This window comes from Callithrix jacchus, chromosome 10, assembly GCF_049354715.1.
Source record: "Callithrix jacchus isolate 240 chromosome 10, calJac240_pri, whole genome shotgun sequence".
Classification (NCBI taxonomy): Eukaryota; Metazoa; Chordata; class Mammalia; order Primates; family Cebidae; genus Callithrix; species Callithrix jacchus.
Window position 1 is genome coordinate 50914990 of NC_133511.1, and position 27652 is coordinate 50942641.

The 27652-nt window shown below is 35.2% G+C and overlaps 1 protein-coding gene across 7 annotated transcripts in view; it reads left to right on the forward strand.

Annotated features, from left to right (window-relative positions):
* NOX4 (NADPH oxidase 4) overlaps positions 1-27652 on the forward strand; it is a 148558-nt gene that overhangs the window by 82338 nt on the left and 38568 nt on the right. For all 7 annotated transcript variants that reach the window (XR_004731190.3, XM_035265278.3, XM_078339241.1 and 4 more), the window contains one exon: positions 14870-14930. Coding sequence is in view for 6 of the 7 variants with exons in the window: in XM_035265278.3 (XP_035121169.1) it covers positions 14870-14930 (61 nt within the window). In the remaining variant the exon portion in view is untranslated. The remainder of the gene's footprint in view (positions 1-14869; positions 14931-27652) is intronic.

Consider the following 27652-nt stretch of genomic DNA (forward strand, 5'->3'; position numbering starts at 1 on the left):
TTCCCCAATAATAATGATAGATGAGTCCAGACACCATTTCATCTGGGCTGCATTGTAGCTGGCTGGAGTAAGAGGATAAATATGTTATCAGGAGGCATAGAGAAAATGTAGTTGCCTGCATGGAATATAAAATTGAGATCTTAGTGTCTTTAGGCCATAGCTCTCTTCAGAAACCAAACAGCTGTGTCATGTCCATCCTTCCTGTAGGATATGCATGCCTTACAAGGTGGTTTAATAAGATCACCTTTGTTCCAGGAGGCTTGGGTAATATACCTTACTATCACATGTTCAGGTCTGGGCTTTCAGCTGAATTATGTTTTACTTCTGATAGTTGCAAAACATGTTCCCATCTGTCTGCATCTGCATATCCCATATATGTAAAATTGGTAACACAAAAATAGAAGGGAATAATTGAAAAGGGAGAAAATACACGAGTTTCTCCTAACTTAAACAGTTTTAGAAGTTTGGCCTAATCCTGGGGTCATAAGAAATTTACTTCAGAATTTAACTTTCCCTTGTGTTGGCAACTTTATTTTGAAAATCATTTCTTCAGCATTAAATAAAGAATATGGAATAAGAAAAGAAATCAGTTGCTAAATACCAAATACAGAGAAGAAAGGATTTTTTATTACTTTTTAAAGCTATTTTTCAATGTACACAAAAGTAAAAAGAATAGTATAAAGAACCCTTATGTATTTATCAGAACTATAGAGGATACTTTACTTTTTAGTATATACTCTATCACTAAATACGTTTTTGTGTTCTTAAAACAGTATGTCAAAGAATTTTTCACCTATGTTCATACTGAAGAGAGGCTTCTAGATCTAATTTCTTTCCACAGGCCTAGGCCCTTTTCACAAGACAAAGGGAAAATATAAAGAAGTGATTTGTAGAGCTGGAAGGGCTTTTAAGTAAGTGCCTTCTGTGGCCTGGCCTGCTCTTTAAAAGGTGATTATGGTAACAGATGTGATAGCCCTGTAGCCAGCTTGAGGCACAGATGGATGCGGAGAAAAGAAAAAGAAGAGAAGGGAATGTAGGTAACAGACAGAAGAAAAGGAACTGGAGGTAGGAGATGGCTGAGAAAGGGAAACCAAATTATATGTGACATAAAATAGTAGTAACTGTTCACACAAAGGGCAAAAACTTTAGAATTCATTTTCAGCTCCTTTAGTTATTACTGCTGTATCTGTGAGTATATCTCTCAACCCTGCTAAGGCTCAGTTTCATCATCTGCAAAACAGTGCTAGTAATACTTACCTGGAGGGGCATCCTTCATGTTGTCAATATTAGTTAACAAAATCACATGTGTAAAACCCTTGGCAGGTCATTATTGGTCAGTACTTGGTAATAAAGATGTTATTATTTTCATAATCTTAAAATATCTGGTTTTAGCTTGGATTATTGCTTTCATTTATGAAATTATTCATTTTTAAGAAGCAAGTACGAGACATGAGCATGTTGTTTTTCAACTTGAAAATGAGAAACTGGGAATATGAGAGTAGTTTAGGTTATCTGAAAGTCTGTCATATGGGCGAAGGATCTTTTTAATCTTTTAGGATCCCAATAGGCAAAGTTTTAGGAAAATACATTTTGATTTAACATAATAAAGACGTTTCTAACAATGAGACCAGTCTAGAAATTGCAAACAGCTATCTCACAGGAGTATTTGCAAAGATGATTGCACTAGGTTAGGATTTTTCAATCATGGCAGTATTGACATGTTGGATCAGATAATTCTTTGATGGGATGTGTTGTCCTGTGTATTATAGGGTGTTTTGCAGCCTCTTTAGCCTTGATCCACTAGATGACAATAGTATCCCCACTGTGACTGCCAAAATTGTCTCCAGATGTAACCAGATGCCTTCTGAGGGGCAAAATCACCTATAGTTGACAACCACTGCATTAGATCTGTAGTTGGTCAACATAGCTTCCAATCCTGAAGGGCTCCAGGATGTTCTTTTAGAGGCCACTGTGAGAAAGGACAATTTAAGGACAATAGAGAAGTTGAGGGATGGGAGTGCTTAACCTGTGTTCTGTAGACACCAATCACGTCAGTGAGAACAGCTCACTTTCAAATGGTCTCTGTTAGGACGATTCTGCTAAAGTACTCATATAAACATCATCATCTAAAAACATATTTTGCTTACTCAACTAGAATCCTTTTTGGAATTCCATGAAAATTATTTTGGTTACCATGAATTCCTGAATACTTTCATGTGATGTAGACCTTTGAAAGAGAATTTGATTACTTTTCAAATTCAAAATTCTTTTTTTTTTTTTGTATTCACTGTCATCAATGCCCAAATAGCAGTTTGGATATGAATCAAAAAGAAAAGTGGTATAGCAGCATAAATATCTGACAAGTTCATCAAGAATTAAAATAACATGAGGATAGCCTCATGTACTTGATATTTTTGTCATATAAATGAAAACTTTGTTTTTAGGATCTCAAAGTGTGGAAATAGGAACAGTACATTGTTCTCGGAGAACAAATATTGGTTTAGTGACCACTTTGGGAAATGATGTGTTTTGATTGGTGGAAAAAGACAAGAGAGCTTTCCTCACTCCAGGAAGCTCCTTTAGGTGTATGAGGCTCTGGAGCCTATGAGTTGCCTCCTCTAGCAAAGGGCATCTCACCCTGAGCCTTGACTCTGGAGGAAGCCCAGGGAGCCCTCAACATGAAGGCTCTGAGTCCATTGCAGACTTGTTTCAGAAGATTCAGATTCAGAAGTGCATGAGATGAAGATGAAGAGGTTGGATGTCTACAGTCTATATCCATCATAGTTTTTCTTTTCTTTTTACTTAAGAAAAAATTATCTTATTTCTTCTGGTTCCGTAAGAATTTTTTACCAAAATGACAAAGAGGAGAAAAAAGGATAATTGTAGTAAACCAGGTTTTGGAGACCACTTCTTTCATTCCTTTAAAGAAACGTTGTTCTCTGAAAATTATCCCAGATGTTGGGAGGTGGCATTGGAGGAAGGAAGGAAGGAAGGAAGGAAGGAAGGAAGGAAGGAAGGAAGGAAGGAAGGAAGGAAGGAAGGAAGGAAGGAAGGAAGGAAGGGAGGGAGGGAGGGAGGGAGGGAGGGAGGGAGGGAGGGAGAGAGGGAAGGGAGGGAGAGAGGGAAGGGAGGGAGAGAGGGAGGGAAGGAAGGAGAGGGAAGGAAGGAAAAAAGGAAAGGAGGGAGGCAGGGAGAGAGAGATGGAGGGAGGGAGAGAGGTTGGGAGGGAGAGAGGGAAGGAAGGAGGAATAAAAGACATTTTCAATGGCTTAGTTTGGAAAATGCTGCTTAATATGTATTTTAATATGCATAGTGCCTACTAATATATTAATGGGTTTGAGAAGTTCTTTAATATATAATTTCGTGAATTTTTGTTTTTTTTTGAGACAAAGTCTGACTCTGTCACCCAGGCTGGAGAGCAATGATGTGATCATGGCTCCCTGTAGTCTGGACTTCTGGACTTAGCCTACTGAGCAGCTGGGACTACAGGCACATGCCACCATGCCTGGCTTTTTTTTTTTTTTTTAATTTACAGAGATAGGGTCTCTCTATGTTGCCCAGGCTGATGTCAAACTCTTGGCCTCAAGCAGTCCTCCTGCCTCAGCCTCCCAAAGTGCTGGGATTACAGGCATGAATCACCCCATGCCACCAATCCCATTAAATTTTGTTAACTCATTTAGTTAATGCTTTCCCATTTTCCCACTTTTGGGTCTCACCCTGGGAACCACCTCATCTTCTTTCACGTATTTACCCCTTAAACTCCACCCATTCTCTTTGCCTGGGAACTCTCATTCATCCTTCACATCCCATTTTCGTATCACTTCTGCTGAGCAGCCTTCACTGACCCTCCCAAGTAGATTAAGTATCCTGACCTTTTTCATTTTTTTTAGAGCATCCCGCATGCACTCTTCAACACCAGTCATTAAATTATTTGTTTAATTAATTTCTCTTCTCCTCAGAGACCATATGCTCCATGAGCCCTTTGAAAGATGAATTCATAACACAGTATCTGGCACATAATCAATGCATATCTGTTCAAAGAGTAAAAACCACCTAATATATAGAGTTCAGGACCTAGCATGAGAAGTGCTTTGTGGATAGATATTCCTTCCCTGATCTCTTTATAGCACACTCTTTCTTAGAGGGTGCAACTACAGAAAAGGAAATGTTGGAGAGATAAAGAAGAAAGGAGAAATACTTATTTCCAAAGTGGCTCTCATTTGGAGTAGACTGAGTCAGAGTACAGTGTTTAAAGTCTCATCTTTTACGTGATGGCACTTACTTCTCTTTAACAAAAGATAAAAGGAAAATGTACCTATGGCAAAGGTCTTTAGAAAGAACCACCAAAGACAAATAGACACAATTTGTGGATTATATCTGGTCTATGATGAAGTCATTTTTCACATCACCTCCCTTATTCTCGGGTGAAACAACTTGAAATTACTTGCTCCTCCATCTGTGCTTATATGACAAATCCTATCAATATTTTTTATATTCACCTAGCACCTTATAGGTTGAAATAGATCTTGACTCTACAAGGTTAGGTTTTGTATTCACATTCATTCATTTTTTGAGCATCAGTTTTTGTATGTTTTACTTAAGCTTTATTAAACCTCAATTTTAAATACTGTTTTCTTAAAATGACTTTATCTCATAGATATTTTAAATTTTTATAATAGTTGGCTCTAAATAAAATTTTAAGGTAAAGAAATTATTTTTTTCAGACCATCTGTTTATCATGTAGGCTTAGGAAATGGTTTATACCTTTCCCAGATTCGGGGGGTTGCAAGTTTGCTCATTTGCACTATCTCCCAAAGGAGTTTTTGTTTTCATAAGTGGAATATAGTCAAACCTTGCTGCTGATTAGAAATGAATTTGAATAGAGCAAAGATTTCTAAGTCAAGTTTTACATTAGTTATGTTAATTAACAGTCTTTTCCTGCCATTTCTTCTTTGTCCAATTACTTCTGTTCGGCACTTGGAAATGAAAAATGCATGCTTTCAAACCCTTTCACTGCATAGTTGTCTTAAGAGTTCCTTTGAAGTAAAACAAAATTTCCCATTTGGTGATTCCCACTAAAAAGTAAGTATCACATCTTTGTCAAAGATAATAGTACCTACGAATTAAGTGCCTAAGAGGTTCTTTCATCTCTTTTGCGAATATTACATTATTTAATTCTTACGTTTCTATGAGACATGTATTGTTAACTCAGTGATGCAGAAAGGGATGTGGCTCCGAGATACTAAATAGCATGCCCAAAGTCACACATTTAGTTGAGGCAGAGGTGAAATACAAACACAGACCTGTCTGTCTGAGGCATGTTATTAACTGTTCTGCACTGTCTCTCTCCTGCCACACCATTCATCCGTGCTGAGGGCTTTCTTATTCCTAACACTGCTATTATTTTTGAGCATCTATGTTGCTGGAGTCAAAAATCAAATATAAGTTTAAAATTACCATTTGGAACTCAGGTTTCTTGAAAACACAGATATGTGTTTTCTATGGAAATATGAAAGCTTTGGATTGTCCATACTGCTAAGCTCTTTTAATAGTGTGAAAGTGGTGAAATTTGAATTATTTGTAAATGTCTAATACTTATTTTCATATACTGTGACAGTTAGAATCAAATTGATAATATATACCACTATTCCACATTCAGTAGTTTTTTTTATCTCACTTTTTAAGGTGGAGATTAAACTTTTCAAACTGAAGGTACAACTTCAAAGTACAAAAGATAGGGCACAGAAACACTATTTCGGTCAAGGTAAAGCTAAGCTTTAAGCACTGATTTATTGGGAGTGCAAGAGTTGGAGTTTTGATTATTTAAAGTGCTTCACTGTTTTTTACACATAACATTGACTTCCCTACACAAGAATGATATTCCAATGTGATGGGTTTTCCAAGGAAATTGTGATTGTTTTTTTGTTGGTACACCTATATTCTTTCATGGTTAAACCTCACACACACATTTGCTGGCAAAACTGATGGAAATTATAGGACATTGTGTCATATCAGATCATAGATTATAGGAGACTACAACTTGGGATGGAGTTCTATATGCTCTACTTTCTAATATTAAGACTGTGGACATGAAAATTAACATACTTAATTTTTGGTTTACCTCTTTATAAAAATGTAATAATAGCAACTTCTCCATGGAGTTACTCTACTATTAATCAAAAAGATATAATTAAGTGGTATGTGTGATGCTTGGCATATAGTAAACTCTCTGTAAATAGATTTTGCTATGGATGTTTCAGATAGTTACTGAGGGACCAAAGACATGGATTAAACTAAGATTTTTTCCCCTTATTCTTCAGTATGTAGTAACTGACTAAGCTTTGGCCACAGACTGTTTTAGAAACAGTCTTTTGGGGGACTGATGACTAACTTACCTTTTATGGTCTTCTAGCCTGAAGGATGAATGATGTTTTAGGTTCGGTTTCCTAGGAAACAGGCTGGGAGGCATATTGCATGCAGCAGATTTGTTGCGAAGTATGCTTAGGAAGACAATCAATAACGATTGACTAAAAAGACAAGGCAGAACCTGAATTATGTGATACAGTTCTGTAGAAGTCTCAGAAGATCTGACCGGAGCTCTGCAAATGAAATGATAACTTGTAGTGAACCTGTCTTGAAATCAGGGGGCCAAACCTTTGTAAACCCCAGTCGACCCATCCTTGGATTTGAGATACCTCCAGGTTGACATAGGCAAGGAAGCTTTGTTCTATGGATAGCTATTTTGGGGACAGGTCTCAGTAGTGAGCCCTCCCAGGCAACCCTTTCAGAAGCTGGAAGAATGACGAATGAGTGTGTTGATCCTGGAAACTGAAAGGCAGGTGGGAAGGGAAAGGGTCTGAGCAGTGCAAGACGGTGTCCTTTAAGTAGGTTTTAAAAACGCAAAACACACTGCCATGTGTGTACCTACGCAACTGTCTTGCATGCTCTGCTCATGTACCCCAAAACCTAAAATGCAATACAAAAATAAAATAAAATAAAAATAAAAATAAAAACATAGATCTTTTATGAGGTAATTCTCCATTTTTAACACTAGAAATTAAATTTGAGGTACATATAAATTCTAGTTTGTCTACACTAACTGAACTTTAAAAACCTGTTGTCCAAACTACAAATTTATTTACATTTGAGAGGTCTAAAGCATCGATTGTTGAAGTGACCAACGAAACCCAAATAATACAATCAATAACAAAGTTCAAACCAGAACCCGTTTCTTGACTCTTCTCTCATGTCACACCTTTATTGATTTAAAACCTGTGTAGAATGTAACGTTTTGTTCTTCAACTGTGTAAGGGATGTCTGCAAGTATTTTCCAGCTGTGCTCTGCAATGAACAAATTTAAGATTTTCTACCAAATCAAATCCTATATTAAGGTATGTTCTCACCTAATTTAGCTGTATCAATTAGAGATAATTGGAAAAAGCCCTAAGTTAAGAGAGCATGAAACCTACTGCTTACTACACAATATAGCATCTCTTCATATTTAGCAGAGGTAGACATTATTTTCATACTAATTTCATGGATTCTCAATTATGGAAATAATGCAGAGTCTGCCTTTTAAATAGTAGTAATGAGTTGATGCTTACATGAATACCTCTTTATTCTTCAGTTATTATTTTTAGTCAGGAACAAACGTGGTTTCCTGACATCTGTATTTTCTGTTGTGTGATTCATTGTTTTTAAGCTTGAATAACCTGATTTCACATATTTTTCCGTGAGTCAGAAACATGTCTAGATGTTAGTTTGTTATTGTCTGCCCTTTTACATAGCATAGCTGCACTAGCCATCATTTTTCTACTTTGTGTTTTTAATCTCTTAACCAGTCACTATAGGAATAGATTTTCCAGTTTTCAATGAAAACCAGGCAAGAATGGCTATGGATCTTACAAACACTGGCAACATTTATTGCTATTGTTTATTTAGTTTTGTGGGTTTAAATGAAACCAGGAAGTCTGCAGCAGTTTTGATCTCTGGTCTTGCTCTCATCTATTTAAACCTTAAAAATTGCTTTGCTCTATGGTTTCCCAATTTTATTGCTTGACCAGAATTAGCTTGGATACATGATAGGTTAACATGACAACAATGTATCTTAACCATAGATGAAGCAAAGTTGTCAAAATTACCAGAGAAGATGACTAATGTTCATGAAAAACTATTAGGACATCTGAGTTTCTTGAGACTTGAAAATCATCTAACTGCTCTAGTTTGGCTTTTTTCCAGGGGAAATAAAAATATTCCCTTAGTGTCTAATGAGAGTTTGCATGATAAGTATGAACTTTAGTAGGTTAGTGTATTTAGAGTAAATCTACTAAATATTGAGCTTAATTTATCCAATCCTTATTTCTGGATGCTTCTTTTCACCTAAGGACCCAAAGGAAGTGATGAATAAAAGTTTCTTTCTTGACTCACATCCCTTCTAGCTATTGCTCCCTGTCTCAGCAGTCCAGTTCCTTTCCTCTCATTCTCTTAAATCAACCAACTTTTGCCCACAGCACACCACTGAAACATTTCCAGGTTCAGCAGTGACCGTTTTATTGTTAAGTTCTCACTCTTCAATGGGCTTGAGCAACAAGCAGCGCTTAATACAGCTGATCATTCACTTTACTGAAACACTTTTTTCCACTTACTTGTTTTTCTCCTCATTTCTGGCTGTTTTTACTTAGTCTATTTTTGTTGTTCCCAGAAGCTCTAAGTATCAGAACATACCAGTGTCCATTTCTTCAACTTCTCTTCCTCTCTAGTTGTACACATTTCTCTGGTAGTCTCTCTCATCATCTATATTGCTTTCACATCCCGAATTTATATTCCCGGCCCAGATTTTAACCCTGTAATTCAGGCTCATATTCTAGAACATTTAGGCCTTTGGATTTACCTTGATAGGTAAAGGAGTCATGGAAGAGTGTGGGTAGAGAAATGATGTGATATGGCTTACTTTTCTACAGGATAATGCTGGCTGCTGTGGTAAGAGTACATAAGGGGAAGAACGAGCGGAAGTGGGGTGTCCAGTTAGGAGTCCAGTTAGGAGCTGTTGCAGTTGTCCAGTCGAGGTATGATGATGGTTATGACCAGGGTAGTAACAGTGGAAGTGTGAGAAGTGATCATATTCTGAATATACTTTAAAGTTAGAGTTAACAAAATTTACTCCATGGATTGTATATATAATGTGAAAGAAAGGAAGAGAAGTCAAGGCTGATTCCAAAGTTTTGGTCTGAGCAACTGGAATTTCATTAAGATAGGGAAGGTTGGGGATGGAGAGGAGATTATGATGGAAATCTGTGCAACTCCACTTAGAAAGTGTTATTTTGAGATCACACTTAGAATGCTTTCATTAAATCTTTGTTCAGCGAATGACTGGCATCTCAGTCCTGCCCTCCATGACCAGTTATTTCTATACATAGTCTTTTGTATTCCACCTTCCTTGTCTTGGGTTTGTGGAGTAGTAGTTACATAGCCTGTGATCAGAGCGAAGTAAATTTTGGGATAAAATTAACTCATGTACAGACACAAACAGATTTTTTTAAAAAAAATAATGATTCCCCCAACTCTAACTTCCTCCTATTACCTCTAAGACCTGAGTTTCTCCAGTGTTCTGATCAAAAGATTGGCTTGCTTCTCAAGATAATCTCTGTTTGAAGGCAGTGGGATTTTGCCTTCACATGTTTTCTTCAGTCCGTTCCTAAACCACCACCTCATCCACTTGTCACTTTTCAAAAATTTGTTGACATCTCTTTATTTTTCTTATCACTCCCCATGTTATTTTTGCCATTGTGGTATCTATTTTTATATCTTGAAACTGTTATTTTAGTATTCCCTTTGCCTAAGGGACCTGAGGTAAATGCACATGTTCAATCCAAGTTAATAAAAATTCCATTTACATATTCTTCCAGAATCTTTCTTTTTAATATTTAACATATTTTTCATTCAAATATACAGTTAAACACTTTTTTCTTTCATATAAACACAAAAGCATTAAAGTTTTAATTTGTCAAAATATTTACTGTCATGACATTGCATTAATCATGGAAGATTCAGTGTTCCATGTTCTTGTCTTTTCACAGACTTTTGGAACAGTCTAAAGTTGTGAAATTGCATGAGCTCCTAGCATAATAGTCTGTGGAGCATTTTGGACACTAAATAAATATTTCTTGAGTGAATAAATAAATTCTAGAAGAATTGCCCACCTTTGACATTTTTATTCATTCTCAGGTTAATTCTCCTGTATTTTTCATCTAGTATTTACTATTCAATTGATATAATATTTATTCAGCTGATACCCTCAATGTGTAAGGTGCTGTAGAATATATAATAATAATTTAGAAATAGTTCAAGAATTTTACAGTTTATTAATACAGGAAAAATTGCATAAAAATAAAGAGCTAGACTGTAATAAGGAGCATAAGAGTCATACTCATAATTTGAGGGCTAAGGGAAATGAGAATTTTCTTGGCAGGAAAAATCAGGATATCTTTATAAAATGGTGGCTTTTAAGATAAACCTTGAAAAGTTGCTAGGATTCAACATGAGAAATGGAAAAGAAGTCACTTGAAATGAGTAGGCTTGTATGTGGGGGGATGAAGGGACTAGAAAATGTATTAGTTGGTAAGTATTGGTTTAGCTAGATCAGAGTAAATAAAGGAGAAACTTGGATATAAAGCCAGAAAGAATTTGAAGCAGATGTGTTTGGCCATAGGCCGTAGGACAAAAAGAATATGGGTGTTTTTTCACAGGGGAACACAAAAGGTTAATCAGTAGGAGATTGCTGTGGTCAGACATATTCATTGGGAGGCCTGTTTGAAAGGAAATGAAAGGTAATTGAATGCTGGCAGGCAAGATAAATAAGTAGTATTACTTAATGAGATTTGAGTCTTTGTACTGAGAAGGATGTAGGCTCTATTTTCAGATATATGGAATTAGAAGGAGAAGACAGTTTTGGAAGTATTAATACAATAACTAATTTTAGATATGGTAAATTTAGAGTGAATTTCAGGTATAAACGTCTAACAGGCAGTCAAAAGTATGAAACTAAGAACTTGGGAAGAAAGGGTTAAAATAAAGATGACAAAAATGATTAAAGAGCATCATATTCTGTGATCATTTTCTCAGGTTTAACACATTTGGTTCTAGAAAAGTTGCTATTTTTGAATCATTTTTAATTTTTACTAAAAGGCTCTTGATTTACAAATAAAAATGCAACTTGTAATTGTTTTATGTTCTATAAATTTATATTTATTCAAAAACAATGTGCAGAGACATCAAGTGACATCGTTTTTACATTTAGTTCCCAAATATAAGACAAGTTACAAATATTTTTATATTTTGTTATAAAATTATTAGTCATTTGTGCACATTAAAAACCCAGTGCCGTATTGAAGAAATAATTGGAAGTTAAAGGTTATATTTTCTCAAGGCCCTTAAGTACATATTTCTCCAGATCTGTTTTTACAGTCAAATTGTCACTTTTTATTTTTCTTAGACTTAGGTGAATATATATTCTATTTACATTAATGTAGATGTGATCCAAACTTTATTTTTTATTTGAAGAAAACTAAAGAGATTCAGCAATAGCTTAATGTTTACAGTTAAATTAAAATTTCAAAATACTTAAAAATTATTGTCATAGCAAAGGCTTGGATCAGTTTTAAAATGTAGATATATATGAAATGATTGTGAGACTTCTCTGTCTTCATTTATACTTCCCACGTTAGTATTCCTAAAATTTTATTATATATTGTCTTCAATGAGAAAAAAGCACAAGTATCTGTCTTTTTTATTTTAACATTAATATGTGCCAAACTACACATATTATTCTGTAACTTTTTTAACTGAAAAATATCCATGAGCATATCTTTTTATTCATGTTTTAGGAGAAACAACAAAGCTATAGATATCAATACGTGTACTATTTTTTCCCTTTGAGACAGTTTTCTAAAACAAAAGGACAGTGAGAAAAAAATGAATTGCTACAATGTGTTCTAGCAATATTAGTAAATTTGGATTTTTTAAATGCAAAGACGCAAAAATGTGATTCTAAGATCTTCAGTTTTCAAACCACAAATACTGAAGTCATTCTTTATGTTATTCTGTGAAGCTTCTTTGCAAATATGAGGTTACATGCTTAAATAAGGACTGTTAAAATTCTTAGTTTGGAGAAGTATCAGTGACTTATAAAGACATCATTTCCAAGAGGTTGAGAGAAACAATATATTGTTTTATCCACTCAAAATCAGACCAGCATTTGAAGCTATATTGATACCTTGAGCTGGTACTCAGAAGTTCACAGTCTCCTATGAGACCCAAAGAGATGTTAAACATTGCGTGTAATTACCTTTTACAATATCTGCTTTGAAAGAATTGAACACAGATGTTAATATTTGGCAAAATATGTGTTTCATTTTAGAATGCATTATGAGATTAACCGAAGCTACATGTACCCTCAGGCACACAAGAACAAACATTCTTTGCTTTCCATTTTGATTCTTCTTGACTTTAGGTCATCTTTTTATAACCTGAGATCTAGTTCACAGTGAAGGACATCCAGTGTCATGTGGACTATCAGATTGGTAGCTCAGATCTTTGTTGGGTATTTTGCGTTTAAGAGCTACAAGTTTTATTATACAGAGACTCTGGCCAGCCTTTAGTAATATGTAGTAAAATCGTGGGTGGTTTTTGTAGATAATATCATTTTATTTGAAGATTCACTGATGACAAAACTGGTTGCTTTCAGTTATTAAAAATCCCAGTGTAGCCTGGGTGTGGTGGCTCATGCCTGTAATCTCAGCACTTTGGGAGGCAAGGTGGATAGATCACATGAGGCCAAGAGTTTGAGACCAGCCTTGGCAGCATAGTGAAACCCCGATTCTACTAAAAACACAAGAAAAATAGCTGGGCATGGTGGCAGGTGCCTGTAATCCCAGCTACTTGGGAGGCTGAAGCAGGAGAATCACTTGAACCTGGAAGGCAGAGGTTGCAGTGAGCTGAGATTGCGCCACTGCACTCCAGCCTGGGTGATAGAGTGAGATTCTATCTCAACAACAGTAACAAAGTTACAATGTAAATAAAACAATTAATTATAGAATCACAATTATAAATAAAAATATAATTTTGATAGTATAAATGTTTGAACAATGTCATTTAAAATATTTCAATTTACTTCAATATTTTATGCTACTGTCAGCAATAATAATACTGTTAGTGTTTCCTATCAGAAACATTGATTGTAAAGTAGTAGTTTGCACATTCCGTAGTACATTAATTCCAGTCATTTAACATAGATTATGTGCTTTTAGTTTGTTTATAATTTATTATGAATGACTAATAGCTACCTTATAATATATATCATATATAACATTATATATATAATATAATACCTATCGATATAAATACATATTTAGTGTTTTTACTGATTTTTGAGCTACTTTTCCTTTTTGCCTAATGAGTTTGTTGACATATCTTCATGGTACCTTCATCTTCATTTATTTCTCTCCTTATAACATCCCTATATGACCTCCATTACCTAGTCAACATAGTGAGCTCTGAAGTCTTGGACTTGCTTTATGTAGCCAGTCACTGAACACAGGGCCCTTCCACTGCCGTTTTCTTTCATCTTTGCCTTGACTTCAGCCCCTATTTCCTCTTAATTCCTATTGTGGCATACGGATTCTACTAATGATCAATACATGCCTTTTTTTCTCTTATTTTGTTTGATTTCTTATGCAACTCACTCATTTTATGTATCTTTGCTTTAATAGAGACAGTGGCCTGCTATAATTAAGAATTAATAGACCTGGATTCGAATTTTGTCTTGCCTTTTTATTGGGCAAGTCAATATTTAAAGCCTCAATCACTCCATTTTCTTATCTATAAAAGACAACTCTGTAAAGATATTGTAAATTTTAAAAACAAATCACTTAATACTTCCCATGGCACATGGGTACTTGGTAAAAGCTGGGTAGTCACAGGCAGATGGTCCCTTACCCATAGCTCTTAGTTTAGATGCATTTTTAGAATTCAGAATTTATGTACTTTAAAAGGTATATATATTTATATAGTACTTAATATCTCCAACAGGATGTTAGTCAGCATGCTTAAGCAAGTTGATAATTCATACATAAGTAGGACAATACTTACGTATGAATTTTTACACAGACATATTAGCCTCCCGTTAATTCAAGTCAGATATTGCTACCAAATAAGCTATGAAAAAAATTATTTGAATTTTGGAATTGAGAATAAAGGAGTAGGAATCCAGAAAACAAGAGGAGGTTTTACATTTTTCTTATTGTAAACTAAATTTTATTCTTTCATTTTGACTACCTGGATGTCTTCTAGATTTCCTAAATATGGGACCACAGCACTTTTTTTAACCTAAACTTCCACAGCTCATCCCCTTCCCCAGGTACCCTCACCACTCCAGATTTCTTCTGAGAACGAAGGGTGGGAATGAAATAGTTATTTCAGTAGGACCATGCCTAAGAATTCAGTATAACTGCTGGGCATGGAAAATTAATGTCACATTAAGAATTTTTTCTCCCTGGAATTTGTTAGGATAATATCTAGGGAGAAAATGACACAAAAAATTATTAGTTTTTATTTCTTCCTTTGTGATTAAAACTTGGCTTTTCTTATATGTATTTTAACTCAGAAGATGTTTTAGCAGGATTTGTAGTTAAATGACCTGTTGATGTTGCTTTTTTTTTCCACTGATAAGGATCTACGTAGATTTTAGTCCATTCCTTTCTATTGTGTATTGACTTGGAGGACTTGCTATCAGGATAAAAGTTGTAATTGAATTATAGTCTCGCATTATGTAATTATTAATCACAATTGATCCTAGTATTTATTTTTTTTTTAGTGTCCTACTGAAACCAAAGCAACATTTGGGGTTCATCTTAAAATAGTAGGAGACTGGACAGGTATGTAGAACATACAATCTTAAGATACATTCTTTGAAGGTAATGGAATGTAACAATTTGAATGTGTTTTATTATAACTACCAGCATGTATTAAAATGTGTGTATGCTTTAAGCTGTTCTGGTTTTTGTTTTTGTTTTTTTGTTTTTCTGCTTGTACAGTTTTGACATCTATATTTTCTCTTTTAAGATGCATTTTTGCAATCAGAATATCTTGGATATCAGTAATTATTAGTAATATATTGTTCAATATGCTTGCAAATAATAGGTTTCTACCTACTTATCAGGTGTACTGGCAATAGTGGGAATGCTGAAATGTGTTTCTTAGAAAAAACATGAGTTTAAAATATGTGCTTGGTTTGACTCTCAAAATAATCAACACCTGGTATTGAGATCACACAAATCTTACAGTTCTTTCATGACATTTTTTGTTGTGTTTCTGTATATATAGCAACTTCATAGTATCTTTGGAATAGATACTTTTAACTGTAGGCTTGTTGGTGATATTTTACTTGTCTTCAGTAAATACTTTTTATTATCTGAGAGATACATTGTACTAAGAGCTCTGAGTAAAGAAAAGAAACATTATTCATTCTTGTATGAATATTTCCGTGACCCACCAGAATAAACTGACAAGTGAGTACTCAGTAAATGTTGGCTTGTTGGTTGGTATGTTGTTGTTGCAGGAAAGAATGCAGATATAAACATGAATGCAAATGTAAATTTAAATTTTCTTATAATTGGGTGCCAAACAAGGAGCTGGCATGTAAAATCTGTAGGGAACGAGAAAAATGTAGCTTAAATGTGGTCTGGGGCTGTAAGAGAAGCGTTAGAGAAAAGACAGAATTTGAGCTGAAGCTTAGAAATCAGGCAAATGAAGAAAGATGTAGGCAATTTAAGTGAAATTTACAGTATTGTCAAAAATCAGGAATGGCAATGATTAAAGTCTCTTTGGAAAGGATGAATCCCATCAGCTTTTAGTCAATTAAACAAAAGTAAAGTCAACACACACAAAATGAAACAAAAGCAATCAAACAAAAGCAAAGATTTTGTTCTGGAGAGTAGTATAGAAGAGCCGTTTAGGGCCAACCTGGTGAAGATCATGATGCCTTAGCAAAATATTGGAGTAACTGAGAGACTTTAGAGAACTTTTGAAGCATTTGAAGCACCATGATGAAAATAGCATTATAAGTTGCTAGTTAGATTAAAATCAAGGGAAGACTTGAAGGTACTTAAAGGCAGGGGGAAAAGAGGCAGTGGAGAGGTGGGATGGAAACTGGAAGTAATGGATTTGTGAACACAAGTTAAGAAGGTAGCATTAGAAGGAAGAACCTAATTTCTGTAAAAACTGGGGAAGGATAAGATGTTAAATAATAAGAAAGACATGTTTGAAATGAGGATTACGGTAGTCGATATAAAGGGCTTATTTCATATAGTTAAAAAATAATAGTGGCAGGTATAAAATTTAATGTCTTAGAAAGGATAGCCAGCTTGGAATTGGAGACTTGAAAAAAAAGAAGGAAATCTACAACATAGGATTTTATGGGCAAACATCTAAATGAATTAAAAAGATCTTTGAGCATTAATGACTCATTCAGAGTCATGAAAAACCAGGCTTACATGGATAATTTTCAGGTGGTAGCATTGAAAAGAGATCATGGTCGTCCTCTGATAGATATATACTGGTGGAGTATGAACATATGAATAATCAGTATGCCCAAAATCAGTAGATATAATCACAGTTTTTTGTTTGTTTGTTTTTGCACTGTTCTGGAAATAAAGAATAAGGAAAGTTCTTTTCTGGTGAGAATCCCAACATAGTAAGCATTAAGTTCAGTCCTGAATGGTAAATTGGTAAAATTCTATATTTGAAAGAAAATGCACAATGAAAACAAAATTTAATTCATAAGAATAAGCAGAAACTCCTGATGGTTTATTATTAGCTATTGTTACTGAGTTTCTTCATAAAGTGATTTTCTATTACCAATAGCTCATTAAAATAAAGGATGTCTCACTATTTTAATCATCTCTATTAGGAACACTTAATAGTGTTAATTTTATCCTCCTTTTTTAATGTACTATGCCATTAAGAAAAACAAGATCATTCTATTTAGACAGTTCAGTTCCAGTCAGGTGCTTTTCAATTAATAGACCTTCTTTGTTGTTGGCTTGAAATATTTGTTGACTTGGAAAAAAATGAGCATTCATGCAGAGAACCCCTAAATAATCATGTCACTGTCTGACACTTTAGTTGAAAGAGATTTAGCTGCCTTACAACAATGAAATTAAAATTTTGGAAGGAAAAATAGGAGCATTATCTTTGAGATCAAGAATCATTGGTTTTTATTCTAAAAGAATTTATTACAACTAAGTATTAAGAGCAGTAGGTATAGGAAATATCAAAGACATACCTAAGAGGTTGAATATCAAAGTTTGTTTTTTTAAAACTGACTTAGAGATATTTAATAGTGACTTGTTTTTTTGTTTTTGTTTTTGTTTTTTGAGACAGAGTCTCACTCTGCTGACCCGGCTGGAGTGCAGTGGTGTGATCTTGGCTCATTGCAACCTCCACCTCCCGGGTTCAAGCAATTCTTCTGCCACAGCCTCCCAAGTAGCTGGGATTACAGGCACATGCCACTGTGCCAGCTAATTTTTGTATTGTTAGTAGAAGCAGGGTTTCACCATGTTGGTCAGGCTTGTCTTGAACTCCTGACCTCGTGATCCACCCGTCTTGGCCTCCCAAGTGTTGGGATTACATGCATGAGGCACTGCACCCAGCCAATAGTGACTTTTTATTTGTTGAAATATGTTTTGCATTGGCAGGGTACAGGGACTGAAGATCAGGTTTAAACTAGCTCCATAAATGATCCCTCTAAGACTAACCAACTATACCTAGCTATCGAGTGCTGGAAAAGTAAGCGAAGCAGCTATGCAGCACAAGACGAAGAAGCATCAAACTCTCATACTTGTTGTCCAGATTTTCATTTTCACCAGACCTCTGGCTGCATCTCCTAAATATGTGGAAGACCTGTTAAGTTTAGAAGATTCTTGAAACACTTTAGATACAATTCAAGCTTTTTAATTGAAATGATGGTAGTAGGCCCAGCGCGGTGGCTCCCGCCTGTAATCCCAGCACTTTAGGAGGCCGAGGTGGGAAGATCATGAGATCAAGAGATCGAGACCATCCTGGCCAACGTGGTTAAACCCCATCTCTACTAAAAAAAATGTACAAAAAATTAGCCGGGTGTGGTGGTGCGTGCCTGTTGTTCCAGCTACTTGGGAGGCTGAGGCAGGAGAATTGTTTGACACCGGAAAACGGAAGCTGCAGTGAGCAGGGATTGGGCCACTGCACTCCAGCCTGGTGACAGAAAAAAAGAAAAGAAAAAAAGAAATGATGGTAGTAGAGTGGATGGATTGGATTACCCAAGTAGGTGTGTCTTTTAATTGAATTAATATCTTGTTGCTCTTCTAGAATAGCCACTTTCCAGTTTCAAACGTATGGTCAAGGACTATTGACTAATCATTTTAAGTGTACAAAAATGTTTTGTTAATTTCTTCATTACATATGATTAGTATTGATTAATGTCTGAGATAATGCTATACCCTTGCTTATTTTGGTGGGCTGAATACCTGCTTATTCCAGAGATGTTTGAGTTGTACTACAACAGAATTAAAGACATAACATCCACATGTAATTAATGTAAAATTTCTGCCATTGATTCCTTCAGTAGTTAATGAATTTGTAATAATTGTGAATAAATATTCAATAAAGGACTTGTAGCATGTATCACATGACAATGTTTCTTTGCCTCTTGGATATAAATACCCATATTGTCTACTGGAAAAGCTTTCTATAATCCAAAGATTGTCTTTTCAGATTAAAAATGAGAAGACAGGGGCATATATTATTGTGGATTTGCCTTAGTCACATGATGTATTGACTACTCACAGTACAAGTAATGTTAAATATAGGTTTAATTAAGGACTGGGGAATACAAGAGTTGATAACTCTCTATTTGTTTCTATATCACTGTAGAACCCAGTCATGTATCAGGCTTTATCTAGATGTTTTCATGAAAAGATTAAAACAAAACATGTATTATGTGTTTAAAGTAACTTTATTTTTCATTTTTGGAAACTCCTTATAAGTCAGATTATGACCACAATAAATTATATTAATGTTATTACTTTATAATGACAACGTATTTTAGGCCAATTACATCAACCACCTTACACTAGACATAACTGTAAATGTCTTTTGGTTACTGCAAAAAGCCAATCAATCAATAAATAAATCATATTTGAATATATGTGTAATCTGACAGAGTTTACACTGTTCATGTTCATATAATGTGAACTTTAAGCTTATAATAAATATTTATTATCAACTACTACATAACCAAAGGAGTGCCTAGAAGTACTCTTTTTGTTGTTACTTTGACCATGACTAGTGAATTACAATGATTAGTCATTTGTTGAAAATAATATTTAAACTATTAGCTTTGGCTAATAATTCAGTGTGTGTTAAACACCTACTGTGTTCCAGACTGTGTGTTAGTCACTGGAGATACAGCATTGAACAAAAATGACAATGCCTCTGCTCTTAGAGAGACTGTATTTTGGTCCATGGGGACTTTATCATTTTTTTTGGAGATGTTTTGGTGTGACTCTATCTCCTGCTATCTGGCTGTGGTTTATAGATTGTAGCAGCCTCACCTACACCCATGTCCTACCAGCCCCTGTGGATGTAGTAGTTTTCCGCTACTCTCTGAATTTTTTTCATCATCCTCAATTTGGCTTCTCACTTCTTCCCTCACCTAAGTCATTAGTTCCCTGTAATGAATTTCTTCCACTTCAATTATACAGTCGTGTTTCTGGCAGATCTGCACTGTAACACAGGTTAGCAAAGCTTTCTGAACAGAGCCCTGAATAAAGAGGAGAAATATATAAAGAACTGCATTTCAATGAAGTGCAAAAACCCAGAATAAGCCAAATACTTGTGCTAAAGGACCAGTAAGGAGTGCAGTGTTCCTGACACTAAGTGGGAAAGTTGTAGTTGATAAGGTCTGAGAAATACCCATGAGTCAGATCAGGTGAGCAATTGCACAACTTCAATTGTATTACAAATGTAACAGGAACCTATTGGAAGATTTTGATCAGGACTTGACTCATATTTTGAAAGGGTAACTCTGACTGCTATATAGTAGGGGTAAGAATATATGTAACTTTGGAGATGAGTTAAGAGAGAGGCCCTTGCTGAAGTCCACATTAGAGAAAATTCTAGTTTGGCTTAGGGTGGTAGTGACTGGCTCATGCAAAGTGGTTGGATTTCAAAAGTACATCTCACAGGTTTTCTTGATGTATTACAGGAGGGATGTAAGAGAAGTTAGAAATTAAGGAAGACTCTAAGGCTTCTTCTTGAGTAAGTGAACAGCAGTGCTGCCACTTAGTGAGATGCAGAGTACTACAGCATATTTGAGAGGCAAGGGTAGACAGAGTTCCATTTTAGACGTATTAAACTTGAGAGGTCCTTTAGATTTCCAAGAGATGAGCTTGCTTAGGCATTTGCATATATAAGTCTGCAAATTAGGCAGCAGTCTGGGTTAGAGATTTTTACTTGGGAATCATTTGTATATTGATAGTTTTAAAGTATTGAAGCTGGATGGGATCACCTACAGCAGTATTTCTGATCTCTGTTAGATCCAACACTTTGTTTAATAACATTTTGTATGCCCATTTTACAGTCTGAAAATAAAATTCATAGACATTAGACACAACAAAGTCAATATAAGGTCCTAATTTAGTAAGTATAAAGAAGTTATTAACATAAATTAATTTATAATACATGATTTTCAGTGGATATTTAAATTTTCAGACATGACTCCACTAGAATTAATAATAAAGTAGGTATATACTTAAACCCGCATATAGAATGGTTATGAATAAGACATTCTAAATACAGGCTTCAAATACAATTCAAGTGCTGTGAGGACTGTTTCCCTTACTTCCTTAGCTCAGAGTGCCATGACAAAATACTGTAGCCTGTGTTTAAGCAATAAAAAATTTATTTTCTCACAGTTTAAGGGCTAGAAGTCTGAGATCAGGGTACCAGCCTGGTGAGTTTCTGGTGAGGGCTCTCATCCTGACGTGGAGAGAGCTGCCTTCTCATTGAGTCTTCATGAGAGACATGAATCACACAACTGCGAAATGAGAGGAGAGCTCGCTGTCTCCTGTCTCTCCTTATAAGGACTCTAATGATATCAGATAAAGGCTTTACCATTATAACCTCTTTTAATTGCTTTCATGAAGGTCCTGTCTCCAAAACAGCCATACTGAAAGTTAAGACTTCAATATATGAATTTTTGGGGAGATAAAATTCAAATCACAGCACTTATGTTGTGATTTCCAATATGGTGAACAGCTTTTGGTTAAGTTCTAGACACAACAGAGTTCAGTATTCCTTTAGTTTCCAGGGTGATTGCAATCATAGAAGTTTCATTGCATATTAAAATCATGCAAAAACTTCAGATTTTTCATAATCATAAATGAGTTTTACATTTACATGAGTATCCAGCAAGTCATTTGTAAAGCATACAACAAGTGAGACAATTATTTATTCCACAGTATTCTCCACAGCATTGAGAATGCCTAGTGTCCCTGAAACCCACCCACTATATATTAGTAACTTCAGAATATTATTGAGAACTGAATTGCTTCCACGAGTTCTCAAAACCTCCTCTGGGTAGTAGCACTGTCCCATTAGGAGTAACTGCTTTGAGGAATGGGGTTAGATAGAGCAGAAATATAACAGAGGATTGAGCCCTGAGACCTTTCAACATGCAGTGTTCAGCAAAAGTAACTAAGAGGAGTGCCTCCAAAGTTAGAAAAGAATCAGGAGTATTTGATTCTTAGACACCATAGGATAGTGTTTCAAAAAAAAGGATTGATCAATGTTATCAAATGCTGCTGAGAAGTGGAGTAAAGTGAGGCCTGACTTAATGACTTTGGGAGCTGTGGTTTTAATAGAGTGTTAAGAACAAAGGTCTAATTGAAATAAGTTAAAGAGATAATAAAAGTAAGAGAGGACGTGGAGCTGGTACGTCTAGACAAATCTAGCAGCATGCTTGGGTGGCTCCTAGGGCTTGACAGAAGGTTCTTTTCTTCCCACCTCTGTGGTCAATGTAGGCATGTCTGATAGCTTCCCATCACTCACAGCAATAGTAGTTATTGCACTGAAATTGATGAACATCATTCCTGTGGTGTGAATGTGTCCTCTAGAATTCATATGTTGAAATGTAATCAACAATATGATAGTATTAAGAGGTGGGACTTTTAGGAGATGATTGAGCCCTGAGAATGAAGCCCTCATGGATGAGATCTGTGCCTTACCAAAGGGCTTGAGGGAGTTGGTTTACTCTCTTCTGCTCTTCTACTGTGTATGTTCCTCCTCTTTGCTCTTTTGCTCTTCCATTATGTAAGGACACAGCAATAAGGAACCATCTGAGAAGCAGAGAGCAGCCTTTAGCAGGCACCAAAGTTGCTGGTGCCTTGATTTTATGCTTCCCAGACTTTAGAACTATGATAAATAAATTCCTGTTGTTTATAAATTACCTAATTTGTGGTATTTTGTTATAGCAGCTCTCTAACAAAGACAACAATAAAATAGACCTAATGTATTTATCTATTATTAGACCTGGCTATTAATTATTTGCCAGAATACCACTGGACAGATTCTAAGAAGTTTGTATGTAAAGGGAAATAAAGAAATAAGTCAATAGCTGAAAGGAGGAAATAGGACAAGGAAGATATAAGTTAAAGATATGTGATTATTTTATAATAATTATAATAGTATACTAAGTACATTATCATATATTTATACACTTATTTGAATGATGAGAATGAAGTAGAGAGAGAAAGGTTTATATTACTAGAGAAATTGAGGATATAGTTCCAGGAGCAAATGGAAGATGTACAAGTTTCTGGGAGTAAAACTTGGGAGGCTTTTCTGGCTCAAACTGAGGGTTAGAGATATATAGAACTTGCCTAGAGTCAGGGATTATTCCAGGGAGAAAAATGGCTTGAATGGCTCAGAAGGGTGACCTAGCTTGGAATGTCAGGAAAATGTCATCCTCTTGGGAGGCTTGGCTAGGATGGCATCCAAATGTCAGGCCAAGGAAGAGCTTGTAAGTCTTGCCATGAGACTTGGTCTTCTCCCAAAAGATGCTGGTGAAATATTGGGGAGTTTTAAACAGGAACTGAAATCAAATTTGCCCTTTATATGTGTCACCCTGCCAGTGTTATATCAAATAGAAAGGAAGAAGACTAGGTTGGAAGCAAAGGCATCATGTTAAAGATTTTTTGGTTTCAAGCAAATGGAAGACTTTATCTTCTGAATTTTTAGAAAGGAGTGATCTATGGTATCCAATGAAATAGGACTGAGCAGTATTACTGTTAGCCTCATAAAAATCATGTCATTAGGAAGATGCAAGGGAAAGGTTTGGAGATGGTACTGATTGCTGTGAATTACTGAGTGCATTGGAGAACAGTAAGTAGAGAAAGTTAGTGTACAAAAAGAGGCACATAGAAAATGAACCTATTTCTAAATTCTTCCTGTTTCTACATTTCCCCAGAACTATGAGAATGATTGATTTTATACTGATCTGGCTTGTGATTAGCAGGGGAAGATGAGTGGCAAATACAGATACAATTACCTATGTATATATCTAGATGGATCTGTGTCAAGATGGGGATTAACCTATGATATCTTAAAGTATATATACTCTGTATAATGAAACACTGTAGTTCTAGCCTCATCTGAGTCTATGTGGAAATCATTGAAGATAATGAATTAATTTGATGAAGCTTAACATGGCTTATTTACTATCACAATATAGTGAATCATTCAATGCATGTGAGCTGGGCATAAATTCTACAGCCTCAGAAACCAAGGAAATATTTTTTAATCAAGAAGATGAGAGGCACATTATATGTGTACTACAATTTAAATGCCACTCTGTTCTCAGGAGAGAGGATGAATTGTTTTTTCCTTGTTTTCACATTTTATGAACATTAAATATATGCTGTCATGTTTTTAGTAGGTGACAGCTCATTTAAAATGCCACAGAAATATAATAATTGCTTAGCAAATAAAAGAATTCACTAGTCATTAAGTTTTATTCATTCCAGCCATTTTGCAAACCCAAATGCAGGAATAAACACCAAATTTTTGTCTTCTATCCAGTTTTTAAAATGTGACTTTTTAAAAACAATTTTTGGAAGAGAGGTCTTGCTCTAGCTCCAGGCTGGAGTGCAATGATGTGGTCGTGGCTCACTGCAGCCTTGATCTCCCAAAATCTAGTGGCCCTCACATGTTAGCCTCATGAGTAACTGGGCCTACAGGCGCAAACCATCATGCCTGGCTAGTTTTTTTATTTTTTGTAGAGGCAGGGTTTGCCATGTTGCCCAGGCTAATCTGGAACTCCTGGGCTCAAGCAATCAGCCCACCTAAGCCTCCCAAAGGGCTGTGACCATAGGAGTGATCTGTGCCCAGCCAAAATGTTACTTTTTATAAACAAATTATATAATTGCTGGACCTGGAAGTAGAGTAATTACAGTGAAGTGGTTTGTTTTTATGGATTGTTATGTTTTTATTAGAATTGTTCTGTTGATAAAAGTAGTTTAGAGTCTCTGTTATCCAGTATTTTCTACTTGATTTGACTATGTAACATGAAAGAAAATAAGACTTATGAGGTATTTTCTTGGTAACATAACTTTTTAATCAATGTCAAAAACATGACATAATGTACTGAATGGCTAAGAAGGCACATGTCACTTTGCCAAGTGGGCCTAGTGTTAATGGACTAAATAATTTCACAGGAGGCAAAAGGGCAAGGATTTTGTGCCATTATCCTTATTATAAGGAACATTTTTAAGTACTCATTTTCTTGATACACTTGCTAATCGTTGTATGTATTTGCTTGTTGCTTTTCCCTGATTCGTAGGCTTGGTCTTTGGCCAAGACATCCTCTATGTAAGAACAGAGAAGACTCACTCCATGGTTGATTTTGATTGGCTTTGAAGGACCATATATTGCATGGCTTGCTTTTATTTGCTTGGGTCTATGGATATGAACTTCATAAAAACATCAAAGAAAATCTCCTGGTTTTGGGGGCACTCTTGGTCTTGGATAAAATGGTGTGTTTTTTCTTGAATATATACCTAGGAGGTATTCAGTTTGTGCGGAAACTGGGAACTGAATTTGTATCGAGCTGAGTCTTGATCAGTTTGAGGTGTTTCTTTTGATGAAAACCAACATTGTTTAAAAAATGCATTTGATGTGACAAATGAAAATATAATGTTTTACTTAAAAGGTGCATTGTAGAAAGCTTAGTAGCAATAATGTGTTTATCAAAAAATGCCTCTGTTACTTGCTTTCACTTTCTTTGAAACTGCTTTTTTTTTATTCTCCTTCATTTGTTGTTACAGGTTAGCCTCTGTGGCAATAAAAGAGAGTCTATATTTTTATGAGAAATACAGTTCTAGGCATTGATTCATTGGTGTATGTAGAGGCCAAGAAGTCTGCCTGTAGTTCTTTCAAAAGCTGCTTTTGATTTTTTTAAAATAGTGTGTTTAGCAAATATGAAGCAAAATAATGAGTATCACAGGAATAGACTTTCATCATTCTGCTCCCCCTGAAAATCAAAGGATCCATTAAATATTTTTTCTGTGTGTAATACTGCATTGCCTACCTTCAGACCTTACAGTATTTAAAGTACCAGGTGTTGAGACATGAAGATTGCATATGATCCTTCTAAGCTTTCTCTTACCCTGTAATCTTTAGGCAAGAAGAAAGTAAAAAAAGGGAGGAGAGAAAGGGAGTACAGTATATTCTCAGGAGAGAATAAGGCAATGTAATGGCAATAGAAAGAACCCTGGACTATGAGTGTTTTGTTTCGTTTTTGTCTCGTGTTTAAGTATCTTTGCTGCTTTCTAGCCATGTGACTGTGGAACTATCAGCCAGCTGGTTGGATTTTAGTTTCCTTGTCTATGATATACCAAATTGAGGGAGTTGTTTCCAAATTTCTCAGTTCATTATTGCCCTAAAATGGTGTAATTATTTTGGAAGAAAGAAATTCTAGGATATAGTCAATTGAATTCCACTTAAAGTGGGAATGATAGTAGATAAATTTTGGTATAGTTCAGAAAATATTGCAGAAATATTGTAAAGGATATATATCAAGTAACGGATTTTTAGGTTGCTTATATTTTTTTCTTATTGGTGTTCTTACTCATTTATTAGCTCTGGTTGAACACACATGTCATCTTCTGAAAATTACATGTATGGGTTTAGGGTTTTTTTTCCCCTCATATAAGGCAGTATAAAATACTGTTGTTTATATTACTTGGACATGGCCTTAATATTTGCAAAAAAAAAAATAGTTTTATATAAGCAGAGCATGCAACTGATAGGGTTTTATCTTCTAGAATTATAAATCATTTTATTTTCTTCTAGAATTATAAATTATTTTTATTTGCATCCTAGAATCTTACGATAACAAGATTTGCCTACATATGTAATATATATGTAGGCAAATATATATATGTATATGTATGTGTATATAAACATATGGACACACATGCACACACACACACAGAGACAGGGTCTCACTCTGTCACCTAGGCTGGTGTGTAGTAGCACAATCATAGCTCACTGTAGCCTCAAACTCCGATGCTTGAGCAATCCTCTTGTCTCATCTTCCCAAGTGGCGAGGACCATAGATGGGCATCACCATACCTGGCAAATTTTCTAAACTTTCTTGAAGAGCCAGGGTCTTGCTGGGTTGCTTAGGCTGCTCTCAAATTCCTGGCCTCAAGCTGTCAAATATTGGGAATGTAGCCCCTCCACACCTGGCCTGCCTATATCCTTAATAAGAAAATATTCCTGTTGTGCAACTTGATTTCCTGGTTTATGTAAAGTAGTACTAATTTGAGTGCCTCTCACGTTGATTTGAAAGTAATAGTTTAAATAGCAACTATTGTTACTATTATAAATATTGTTAATATTGAGTTACCGTAGTAATAAAGGACATTCACTTGATTTAAACAAGCTTTTCAGGTAGAGAAATGTATGCTCCACATCTCTCTAGGTGGTATGAATATATTCTAAGTCTGCTTTTTAATTCTTTTTAGAAGCAATTTGTTTTTCTAAGATTAATATGCATATTTCCCAGGAAATGAAAACACCAAATTTTGACAAATCATTAATTTCTTTGAATCCCTAGACAGAAAGCACTTCTTTCCCTTTTAAAAATAATTTTGTAATTGCATTCTAAACCTTTTCCAAGTAGCTGTAATGGCAGTGAAGTTCTTTTGTTGTCTTGGCATTTGTGAGTGTGTAACAAGCAGAGCTGCCTTGGAAATAATAATTCATTTTATTCATAGTATGTGACAAATAGTAGGTGTTCTATAAAAGTTTGTTAGATGAGTGAAAAAATGGATAAAGCATGATTTAACTGATGAAGTTCTGGTTATCCAAAGTATTAATTTTACTTCCAATTCTAAATTTTATGTCATTATGAATTATTGATATATATGTAACAGAGCAAAAATGTTCACCTTATCTAGCACCATGGCTCAAAAGGACTTCCTTTGTTGGTTTATTGTGTTTTTATAAAACCTCTTCACTTCTTTTGCTTTTCATTACCTGCGTATCCAGGCTAAGTTGA